General features: G+C 41.1%; 1 protein-coding gene across 1 annotated transcript; it reads left to right on the top strand.

The window, feature by feature from the left end:
* Window positions 1-1,868: 1,868 nt before the first annotated feature.
* Window positions 1,869-11,149, top strand: ddx6 (DEAD (Asp-Glu-Ala-Asp) box helicase 6). The gene is made up of 14 exons (XM_080459664.1): window positions 1,869-1,977; window positions 2,653-3,258; window positions 3,341-3,404; window positions 3,585-3,689; window positions 4,584-4,713; window positions 5,047-5,193; window positions 8,336-8,430; window positions 8,518-8,640; window positions 8,760-8,888; window positions 9,086-9,202; window positions 9,658-9,721; window positions 10,455-10,556; window positions 10,649-10,828; window positions 10,906-11,149. The coding sequence occupies exons 2-13, from the start codon at window positions 3,059-3,061 to the stop codon at window positions 10,822-10,824; spliced, it is 1,452 nt and encodes a 483-aa protein (XP_080315790.1). The 5' UTR covers window positions 1,869-1,977; window positions 2,653-3,058; the 3' UTR covers window positions 10,825-10,828; window positions 10,906-11,149.
* The last annotated feature ends 1,411 nt before the right edge of the window (window positions 11,150-12,560 follow it).

The following is a 12,560-nucleotide window of genomic DNA, read 5'->3' as shown; positions in this document are numbered from 1 at the left end:
TAGTTTTCTAAAAGTGTATTTTCAGTTGCTGAGAGCACGGTTGTCGTGTGAACAGACGCACAAAATACAACAAATTGAAATTGACATTTGAAAATGTCTAAATACGGCCAACATGAAAGCACACAAAGACATTACCATTTTTTAACTAAAAGTGGATAGAATCATGTTTGGAGTGCAGGGGGCGCTCCTGAGGACCTTTTATGACTCAGTGGTGGCATCAGCCATTTTCTATGGAGTGGTCTGCTGGAGCAGCAGCACTACGGCTGCAGACAGGAACAAACTGAACAAACTGGTGAGGAAGGCCAGCTCTGTAGTGGGCTGCCCCCTGGACCCTGTGGAGGTGGTGGGAGACAGGAGGATGTTGAAGAAGCTTTCATCCCTGATGGAGACCGTCTCCCACCCCCTACATGGTACCGTCACATCACTGGGCAGCTCCGTCAGTGACAGGCTTCTCCACCCGCGGTGTCTGAAGGAGAGACTCCGCCGGTCCTTCCTCCCTGCTGCAGTCAGACTCTTCAACCAAGCCTGCTCCCAGTAGACCACTGCACACCACCACCGGACAATATCGCTCCACTCCAACTGGGCAATAATCTATAAAAACGTATTTACTATTTACTATGTGCAATACATCCACCCCCATATTCTGTTCATGTCCACACTTATAGGCACCGTGTGCATATTTTTATTTTTATTATATTGTATTTCTATCTGCTTTTTTAGTTTCTGCTATGTGTGCTTCTTTCTCTTTACTATCCTGTTGTACCACTGCAAATTTCTCCACATGTGAGATAAATAAAGGATATCTTATCTTATGTTAAAACAAACTACATGTATCCACTAAGAGTCAAACTCTTTTAATATGATTTGCAGACATCACACACCACTAAAGAATCCACACATGGTTCATTGTTTTACTTCAGTGAGAGTCCTAAAATGATCATTTGTGGCTTCTGTGGTTGTGTCATCTTTGACAGCATTTCTATTGACGAATATTTGCTGTAAATCACATTGTTTGGCTTAACAGCCATGAAATCTGTCAGATTGCCTTCTGCTGTCACACGACTGTGACGACCACTAAACCCACGACGCAAGACCTCAGATTAAAGATGTGGCCTCCAATCTACCCAATCCCATTCTTCTTTTCACTAAAACAAAGAAAGTTGTTATTCTTTGTGTGTTTTTATGTTCTCATTTTACCAGTCAATCAAACAAGGCTCTTAATCTAAAATGAGAGTGAAACATATTGAGTTGATTTAAATGTAATCTCAGTTTATAATGAATTATTACTGAACTAGTGGGTTTGTAACGTAAATCTTCAAATGTAGAAATAGAAACATTCAAAATATAGAGCTTATATTCATACATTTGGGACCCAAAATAGAAAGTGCACGCAAATAATGTGGACACATACATCGAGAAAAAAAGACCAAAAATGACAAAGTCAACAGGCATATGTGCTTTTGAAACAAACACACTGGGTGGAAAAAAATAGATATCGTTACATATCGTTATCGCAATACAATGACGTCATCACATCTTAGGTTGCGCAAGACCAAGCACCAACACACTAAATATGTGCCTTTTGTTAAACACATTCCACCACTACTAAGTAAATTCGAGGCTTCAGTTTATGACTCCTAAAATTAAAAATATTAATAATAATAATTTGGATAAGTCGTGCTAACACAATTAAATGCCAAATGATTTCATTTTTGAAACCCACACACGGTCGAATAATTTAAAACGTTCACGGACGCAGTTACGGTGTATTTATTGGTTAAAAGGTGTATTATTAGTGACCGTGGTCGAGGGTAAAAGTGTTGATTTAAACTGGAATCAGCTGATTCTCCGGACGGGGGCGGGTTAAATACGGCTGGAAGCCATCTTGAACGAGACTCTTTCGTAGTCAGCTAAAAAAATATATTGAGTACACCTTACAAACACCGCATACGGAACCGGTTATTCAAGTTAACCCAGGTAAATACACACACACACGCGCATCCGAATGCATTTTATTCACAAGCAGCTTCTTTTTTACGCACTTTAATGTTCCGTGGTGGGTTTGCAGTCTTCTGTTTGACTGTTGGTGTCATATCGCCGTCGCTGGCTAGCTTGTGTTAGCCGGTCTCCATTTGGACGGGTTATCTCGTACTCGTCGACATATTTACATTTAGTTTTGTTTGTTGGCGTCACAGCCCGTGTCTGTTAATGTAACCCTTGGCTCTGTAGTTTCAGGAGCCGAAATGAAATCGTGTCTTATTTGTTACGCCAGTTGAAGTCACGTTAGCATGACGCTGAACGTGCTAGTTGGTTACGTCGTTGAGTAGCTATAAAAGCTAACTAGCCCCGGTTTTCCTCTGACCTTACGGGGTTCACTTTTGTACATCTAAAACCATTTATTTACCGAACACCCTCTTCCAACTCTCGTTAAATCAATTTGCTCAACGATGCAGTTTCATTATTAACGGAGCTAACCTGTTAGCCGTGTGACGGCTAACTCGATGGGAGGCCTCGCCTCCTCCTGTTAACTATTCACATTATCATGACGAATCATAAATGCGAGATATTCCCAACGTGCTAATTATCTACCGGCTCTTTTTGTTTTGTTTCGTTTCATCTGACGTGTGTGTATTTTATGTCGTCTGTTTCCAGGGTTAGACGAAAGTGAGGAAGGACACATTGGCTCAGTGATGGCGAGCTGAACCGTCGGCCGAAGCCCTCCTGCTGTATCGCCTTCCAGATAACATTGGCAGGTTAAATCTATGCTAAGCCCTCGTTTAATTTCCATGTTTAGACGTCTTACAAAAGCAGAAAAAAGAAATTTGTTTCTCAACACTTGATGTCCAAGCAGGGATATTTGCTGCATAGCGAATCATTGACAATTTAAATTTAGCTAATATTTAACAAAAAAAAAATATATAAAGAGAGAGGAGGAGGGGGGGGGGGGAGGAAAAGAGAGCAAACCTGAGTTTGAGAGGTCCCAGCAGTGTGGGCTCGCTGAATCTAGACACTGTTGGAAGGTTTCATAAAAGAAACGGAAAAGTGACACAATATAAACATGAGCACCGCCAGGACAGAGAATCCAGTGATTATGGGCCTGTCCACCCAAAACGGACAGCTCAGAGGCTCTGTAAAGCCTGCAGGGGCCCCGGGAGGAGGCGGCGGCGGGGGCCCTCAACAGCAGCCGTTTAACCAGATGAAAGGCACAATCAACAATGGAAACTCCCAGCCGGCCCCGACTACAAACGCTGTCATCAAGTGAGTGATTGTTCACCTGAAGATGCACATATTTTGATAAATTTGCTTACATTTTGCTCATAAGAAATGTGCTTTTCCACAGGCCTGGAGATGACTGGAAGAAAAATTTAAAATTGCCCCCAAAGGACATGAGGATGAAAACTTCGGTGGGTACAAGATGATTGACTTGAAATTTTGTATTTTATTTTTGGGTTTTTTTGGACCCTCATAGGTATTGTCAACTACTCAACGTGTGAGCCCGTGTATTGTGATTTGTTTTCCCTGTCTTGTAAATTCCCCACAATGTTTCCATTTTACCAAGATTTCCGTAATTGCTCTGATTCCAGGATGTGACTGCAACTAAAGGCAATGAGTTTGAGGATTATTGCTTAAAGAGGGAGCTACTCATGGGAATTTTCGAGATGGGCTGGGAGAAGCCGTCTCCAATCCAGGTACTTTCAGCCGCACCTATCATTTGCTTGTTTTACAACAAGTTTGTTTTTCTTTCAGGAAGTACTAGCCTTTAATTATAGTTGTGTGTAATTAAAAATGAATATTGTGATACTAAAGTTGACTTTACTGTCTCCACAAATTAAGTATTGTAAAACTGACATTTTGTCAAACTGCTGCACAATGAAACATTTGGCATGTGATCTTGTGTGTTAATAAAACCTATAAAAAAATGCATTACTTATCATGACTGGACAACGGTATGTGTGAGCTATCAATGTTTTCCATTGTATTTTGATGTCTTTAGAAGTGCAAGTCTTCGATCATGTTTCATATTCATTTAGTCTTAAATGTGATTATATATCTTTAAGAATCGAATCAGATTTGTAAGACTCGAGGTGATGCAACTAATAAAGAAGCAAGCCGTTGCACTTGGAAGTTAAAACTATTTATAGCCGAGCTTGCGGGATGGCTCCAGGGCACCGTTACGTTTCTGGCTCCACCACTGTGGCCCTGACCGAAATGTCCCAACCTTTAGACTGGCTGCTGTGATCTTTTATTACAATCATGGTGTGTGGAAGTTTGATTCGTTTGACTTTATTGATCCTCCAGCCTTTGTCAAAAACATTTGACATTCTTTTAAAATCCGTTTGGATATTTGCTTTCAAGTATTTCAACCATCTTTGGAATCTCGTTGACATTTTTTATCAAGCTAGTTTCGCCTTGCTACTCTTGACATTCGAATTCAAGCCTGTTGCCAATTAAATTGGACTGTTGAACGTCAGTTGGCCAAGGTTGTGGACCCTCGTTCTCACATTCTGGGAGAGTGTTGGATGGTTTTCCCAACAGATTGTGTTTATGCTTGAAATGCTCATTTGTTGTGGATTTGTGTGCAGGAGGAAAGCATTCCCATTGCACTGTCTGGAAGGGATATTTTGGCCAGAGCCAAGAATGGCACGGGAAAGAGTGGAGCCTACCTCATTCCCTTACTTGAACGCATTGACCTGAAGAAGGACTGTATACAAGGTGAGAAGATTGCTGGTTTTCTACATTTCCACTCACTAAATTGATGCCGATCAAGATTTGATCAGTGCAGCACTTTTTATTATTTCTAGGTGAGCGTTTAGACCCAGTCTCTGTTGGCACCACATGTCACACTTCAGCTGAACGCTCTCTGTGTAGGTCTTTGTGTGAAACCATCTTGCAGTTTAGCCATCCAATTGTTGTGACATCATTGTTTGTGGTTTAGAAAGATTTTGTTCATGAGATCAAGCTGGCTCCTGTTTATTTCATTACAGAATTACAATGTTTTAAAACAAGCATTTCTTTTTATTAATTTTGTAATTTTTTTCCTTCCAGCTGTGGTCATTGTACCCACCAGAGAGTTGGCTCTGCAAGTAAGCCAAATATGTATCCAGGTCAGCAAACACATGGGCGGAGTGAAAGTAATGGCAACCACAGGTGGAACCAACCTCCGTGACGACATCATGAGACTCGATGAAACCGGTAATCTCTACTTGCATCAATAGTTCTGCCATTATGTTGTCTTTAGATCAGTTTGAAATTCAGTTTCAATAGATGGCAACAATGAGTGTCTATGTAGGCATGCCTTAAAAAACACTAACGGTAGCCGGCCAGATTTTCTTTTTTTAATGTCTAACCTCTCAAAGACCCTAGACATTGGCTTTTAATGAGCAGAGAGTGTCCCTTCCAGGCTGAGTCACAGTACTGCACCATGCCTGCCAAAGGCAGGGTGGCATTCCTGTACATGCTTTTGAGATGCAAAAGAAACTCCACCAGCCAAATCTCACTCAAACTCAAGTCATGCTGAATACAGGCATGTCGTGCCTATGTGGCCTTTCAGCGTCTGCAAAGCTGCTTCCCTCTATGACGACTGCTTTTAGCAACATTCACTCTGAGGACATCTCTGACCATGTGCCAATGATGCAATGAGCCAACTGTGGCACCATGCCTGAGGTTTGTGACTCTGGCTTCAGGTGGACCTTAATCAACCCTCTAAGGGAAATCGTGGTTCAGAAGGTTACATGTGGTCTGCTGCTGTTGAATTGTTGAGACTCCCTGCGACAGTTAACATGAAAAGCCACAAGAACGGATGGGTAGATGACTCAAGGGATATTTTACATGTGCTGTTTTAACTTGTAAGCTGATTGTTAATTGTGATAGAACCATATTCAGGGCAAAGTGAAGAAAAATTTGTTTGTGCGGAGTTGTAACACGGCCGTCATGATTTTAGGTAGTGTTCTTGTTCAGTTTCAGTTTCTCTGTACTGACAAATGTGCTGAACTTGGATTTTAATTTTCAAACGCCAAATACAACAGTCTAGGGCTGCAACTAACGATTATTTTGATAATTGATTAATCGGTCGATCTTTTTTGAATCGGATTAAAAACAACGCAAACATCTCAAATTGTAGGAGCAGTTGATATTGAATGAACCAAACACTAAATATGTTATGGTTATTTAAAAGCACATAACTGAACCTATACAAAGGTGTATGAGATGTATATGTATACAAAATAATTAATAAATAAGATTTCATTTAATTCAGATCACATGCAGTCCCGTTTCATCTTCAGTGACCAGACTGGTAAAATATTGCAATAATAACCTTAGAATTTACACTTAAGTTTTTCTTTGTTGTGGTCACAGTATACGTGGTGAACTTGACTGTTTTTGTAAGCTCAAACCGTTGGTACTGAAAATGATTACAATCTTGGCATGAAGTCAATTTTAATGAAACATTCTGGTGCAAAATACAAAGAAATGTGTAAAAAAAAACAAAAAAAAACGTATAAATCTTATATAACCTTCTTGCTTGGTGGGACCAGATTGGAGCGTCTTGGTCGGTTTTGGCCCCCGGGCCTGATGATCTCTGCTGTTAAGGGAAGGTGAAACTAACAGAGGAGCTTCACTGCAGCATGGTGCTGCAGGGAAGCAGCGATGATTCAGATCTCAAAACTAATCTCCTGACACCACAACGTCTGAATATTCCAATGATCGTGTCCAGTCCAAGTATTTTGGCTGTTTCAGTGTCTCTCAGCTTGAAATTTGCCAGGAAAACCAGTTCATTGTTCGCATTCGGTAGGTTGTTGCTCATTAAGGCGTGTTAACAGTTAAATATGTGTCCGTGCGCAGTGATGTGTCCAGTACAGCGTATCGCTCTTACCAGGTCCGTTCCTCACAGGTTCTACTGTACCGCCTCGCTCCGTTCAACTCGCTCTGCAGGTTGAGGTTTTTTTTTTTTGTGTGGGTTTTTTAAACTTTATTTGTCAGCCAGCATTGAGAAAGCTCCGAAGGTGAAGTAAACCGCTCCGCAACATGGTGAGTGACGCATAAATCGCGCGACACGGCAAGGAATTTCATTATCGATTTGTTGTTGCAGCCCTACGACAAGTCATTTCAAGGCACTTTTACAGAGAACAATTCCATGTCAACAGAGGAGATGGAAACGAAAAATTTGATTTTAACTCCTGGGACTGGAGACTCGGGTTGGGTAATAATACGGAAACAGGGTATCGGTATCTAAAAATGGCAATGGTGTGGTTTCATTAGTCATTGAAAGAAATTAAATCTGCTGTATATATTGATGAATTTAATTTCTTTAATGCCTAAATGAGTGTCTGTCCAGCACCTATGAATGTCTGGTTGAGTTTTCAATTTAATACCATTACAATTGAGTAGGCTATAATGTTGCTCTAACTGTTTATTGATGGGGCCTTTTCACACGGCTGGGAGTGGATGAGTAAGGTGCACAAAAAGCAAGCGGACTTCAAATAAGACGAGAGTCGTGAACAGAGCATTGTTTCGCCTAGATCCATCTACATGTACCATGACCCTGAACACTAACCGGTATAGAAGATGGATGGATGTTAACCACATGTACACACACCTACTTGCGCACTGCTGATTAATTTTTCCCCATCTTTGTTTAGAAACTACCATTGTTTCATTTGGTGGTATAGATGCTTCATATCCAGGTCGTTTCACACGCTTCAATAAACTGTAGAGGAGGGCGATGGACCTTAGTCTTATCTCTTCAAAAACTAAAGCTGAAGTGCGAATGCTATATATTCTATTGTTGTACAGTAAAATGTTTCACCTTATGTGACGACTTGTATTGTTATAAGGAAGGACTTGAGTTTGAGTAAGGAAACGGTGTGGACCTAAAGTGACTTAATTGGTGATGGTAATGTAGGAAGTTGTGAGGAAGGGTTAACTATCCAAATGTGGACGTTGCAGAACCAGACTCGAAGGTGGAGAATTTCTGCCGTTCCAGTCGGGGAAAAGGAGATAAGACGGATGGAGAGCAACAAGAAAACAGACATAAATCTACAGATTAAATATATAATAAATCCAAGATTTTTCATTTAAGTTTATAGAGCAAGGTATTTGCTTCAAGTATCATGAAACCCCTCTGACATGCTGTAACTGGATAATGTATGACACTAGTGTCTCCTAGCCTCCAGATCGCACTCTGCTGGGTATACAGCTACACTGTTGGCAGGCAAAGCTGTTGACAATTGAAGTGTGCCAACTAATCCAAACTCATGCTCGGTGGCTGAGTGAAGAGTAGCAGGAAGTGGTACATCTTTCTCACGTTGTTTATTTCTTTTCATTCTAAACACAGTACATGTGGTCATTGCGACTCCTGGAAGGATTCTCGACCTCATAAAGAAAGGAGTGGCCAAAGTCAATCAAGTACAGATGATTGTTCTGGATGAAGTGAGTTCAGTAGCATCGCAGTCATAAACGCGGCTCCTCGTATAGTCATTTGTGGTAAATGTTGTCTTTTGCCTTTCTGCTCGACAGGCTGACAAACTCCTGTCTCAAGACTTTGTGGTGATGATGGAGGAGATTCTGGGCTTCCTCCCCAAACAGAGGCAGATCTTGCTCTATTCTGCAACCTTCCCCCTCAGTGTGCAGAAGTTTATGGTACAGTTATATTTCAGTTTTTTGTGGTTATTCCAGGACTTCATCTTATCTTTTCCCATAAGAATATCTTCTGCTAAATGTGGCACAAAGCGAACATAAACGTTGGACTTTATTTTCAGAATGCGCACCTGCAGAAACCCTATGAGATCAACCTAATGGAGGAGCTTACACTGAAGGGCGTGACTCAGTATTATGCTTATGTAACTGAGAGGCAAAAAGTCCATTGCCTTAACACCTTGTTTTCCAGGGTGAGTGTTGCCTCTCTGTACTTCTTGCTGACATTTATCTACATTAAGCAGAGGGAGAAGTGTAAAAGGCCACCTTGACTACAGGCTTTTAATTCTAAATGTGGATGGGGACACTAATCTGAAGTGTTTTTACAAATCCACTGTAAAAACGTTCAAAACGCAGAATTAACAGGTCTCTATTTTAATTTTTTTTTCAGCTCCAGATCAACCAGTCTATTATCTTCTGCAACTCCTCTCAGAGAGTGGAGCTCCTTGCTAAGAAGATCTCGCAGCTTGGATATTCATGTTTCTACATTCACGCCAAGATGAGACAGGTCGGCTCCTGAAACCATGTTTACCATTTTGTACGACTCGCATGCATGTGGCGACTGATATGTGCATTGTTGAGCTGTTCCTGTTTGTGATTTGATGTACTGCTGCAGTTCACACCAGAGCTCTATTTCTGGAGTGATCCACCTCTGCCAGCTTTTCTTTCCCCTCAATGAGTAATGGTACAGTTGATTCTCGGATGAAGTCTAATAAGATTCTGTATTGTACCATGTTGCGGTTTTTTTTTTCCCCCAAGTTGGCCTGGAGACATAACGTGTGTTGTTAAAGGGAAACCATACGAACGGTGGTAGAATGACTTGACACCAACACTTACCTCTTAAACGTTGACAGGCGCACAACGTAAAGTTTGTGATACTCTTGTGCGACATCTTTGTCAAAGCAGTGTTACGTCAGTTTTAAAGCCACATTCATACAAACGTTTCTCTGCTTTGCTTTCCAGGAGCATCGCAACCGTGTGTTCCACGACTTCAGAAATGGCCTCTGCCGGAACCTTGTCTGCACTGGTGAGTGACAAACCTTCACTAGCAGCAGAAAAGAAGCTGTTGTGAGCCTTTTTTAATCAACCCCAAAAGAAAATCTTTCAGTTGCTGTTTTTAAAGAAAAGATGTTCAACCATGAACTCACGAATACCAAATTTAATGCATCTTTATGTGACTTCCAGCAATATGTTAATATATGGAGGTTATAAATGACAAAGGACCGAAATGAAAGACCCAGATCCAAATCCCAGCAATGTCTGCTGACATTGAAACTCTATCTACTAAACAATGCGATGACTTTCTGTAGAAATAACGAACTTAATGACGTCCAGTTGATACCAGACTTGTTTGGAATGAACTCAAAAATAAAATTCAGACAGGTCAACCTCAGACAAAATAGATGCATACAAAAAGAAATGCATTTCCACCAATACGAATTTATCTATATTCACACGTGCATGCTCATGTTTACATACACACAAACCTCTTGTAAATATCTAAATCTATATTTTATGAATATTCATATACACAAGATGAAGTTATACCCAATTTACACACACCCATCAAGACATACATACACATAATGTACTTCTAGTTTAGCATGTCTGGAAAGTGATGAAGAAATGACCTAATTCCAAAAAAATGAGTCAAAGTTTAACTTTTATCGAGTACATAATTTCTGAGCTCATGTTTCCTGTTGAAGCACAAAGAATGTTAGTGTCCCAGTATCAGTCTGATCTCCGTCTTTCATCTGCAGACCTCTTCACAAGAGGAATTGACATTCAAGCTGTGAATGTTGTGATCAACTTTGATTTCCCCAAGCTGGGAGAAACGTACCTTCACCGCATTGGTCGATCCGGTAAGGGTTCAAAACATTCCTGTTTTTTTTTTTTTTAAATGTGTGTTGATCGGTTTTCTTCAGAGTGTAAAAACACTTTTTTTAATTCCCAGGCCGCTTTGGACACCTGGGTCTCGCCATCAACCTCATCACGTATGACGATCGCTTCAACCTGAAAGGGATTGAGGAGCAGCTTGGAACAGAGATCAAGCCGATCCCCGGAATCATCGACAAGAGCCTATACGTGGCGGAGTACCACAGCGAGAGTGGTGAAGAAGTCAAGCCATGAGCCAGTAAGTGCAGACATTGTAATGCAGAGTAAAGATTAATCAATTGAAATAATTCTAAATCGCCTTTTCTTTCTTTCCAGATAAGTCCATCCTTCGCTCCCCAATTCTATCCTTTTCTCATCCCCCCATTGTTTGAATTTTTTTTCCCCTCCCCTTTTTTTAATGTACAGTTTCTGTTTGTCTTACTTTTCGAGATGCCACCATTAGGATTGTTGTTTCGATGGACGATTTGGAAGAACTCATCTGCCTTTCTGTAAGGCCTGTGCTGCACCACCGCACACTGAAGACACAAGCACCGCGAGGAAAGCACGGGACCAAGTCGAGAAAACAAGAAAAAGATCAATGCACATCGTGATGATTCATATCCACCACCAACGCAAAGCCAGTCTCAACAGACCCAGATGTGACACCCTCCATCCTCCACTCTTTATTTTGGAAATTTTAACCGATTTGTATCAAGTGCCTTAACAAGCAGTTAGTCGTTCTAAAGTAATAACCCTGCATCACCCTCCATCTCGCTCGTGACACACACACACACACACACACACACACACACACACACACACACACACACACACACACACTCACACACTCCCATCCATAATCACCTAATTGAAAAATTTGTTACACTAATTTAATGTCTGACCAAATAGGTGAATTCATAACTGTTTTTTGGTTGGGTCATCCATCTGCAAGGAAAATGGAGGAAAATTTGGAGGAAGGCTGGTCTGGAAATAATTTTTATTTTTTGTTTTTGTTTTTCTTCCCACTGGCTTAGCTGAACTTGAGTCTGGCTGATAAATGAGGACAAACTTGGATTTTTCCATGGACAGTGATGCTGGATTTTTCTCCAAGACGCAGCCAGGCTGTCCACTTGCTTGTGAAGAAGCGTTGTGCTTCTTAGAGACCCAGAACCTTTCCTCTGTCTTCAGCAGCAGAACACTAAAGATTGAGAAGCAGCCTTGCAACACCGTGAGTCATGAGGATTCCTGTTTTGGTGGAGTTTACTTGGAGAGAGAGAGAGCTTTTTTTTTTTTCTTCCCTTTTTTTGTTGTCCTGTGTTTCACCTTCCTATGGATGGCCATACTTGCTTCAGCGAGACGTGCAGCACGACATGCGCGCTGCACCTTTCACCTTGTGTAAATACCTTCATTTTAAGATTGTTTTAAAACAAGTTCAAAAGCTGGCTGCCCCTTCTCTCTTGTTAGCACTGGAGTTCTCTTCCTCCGCGGCCAGTTGGTTTGATCTCTAATATTGGCCTGTGACTTTATTTATAATTTTAGAAATTGCAGAATTTATTAGGAGATGAAAACAATTTGTTCATGAGGTGTTTTCACTGATAATCTTTTATCCCCCCCTTCAAATTTGATGGCGAGTGCAATTCTCTAAAGGTGCACTTAAAGCGGAATCGTTTCGAATCCCCCCACCCCCTTGTCCTGCTACCAGTGTTAACAAGCGTCAAATCCAGACAAATGGCTTTTTTTAAGCTTGTGCATTTGAGTAATGAATTCTTTGTTGTCACCAGCCTTAACTTGTGAAACGGACTCTTGAGGCGCTCTTAAGCTCTCCAGTAATAACGAGTGCCGGCGTTGGAAGAGAAAATCATATTCTATCCTGTAGTAGTACTACTTGCTGCAGTGCAGCTGAATTGGCAGATAATTTGTTTTGGGGGAGGTACTAGCTGTTACGTTGATTTATGCCCTTGTTAAGCACAGCTACTTTACTTCCTAATGTG

The sequence above is a fragment of the Lipophrys pholis genome (genome assembly GCF_963383615.2).
Source record: "Lipophrys pholis genome assembly, chromosome: 3".
In the NCBI taxonomy this organism is placed as follows: domain Eukaryota; kingdom Metazoa; phylum Chordata; class Actinopteri; order Blenniiformes; family Blenniidae; genus Lipophrys; species Lipophrys pholis.
The sequence above is the reverse complement of the archived record's forward strand: the minus strand, read 5'-3'. Positions and strand labels throughout refer to the sequence as shown.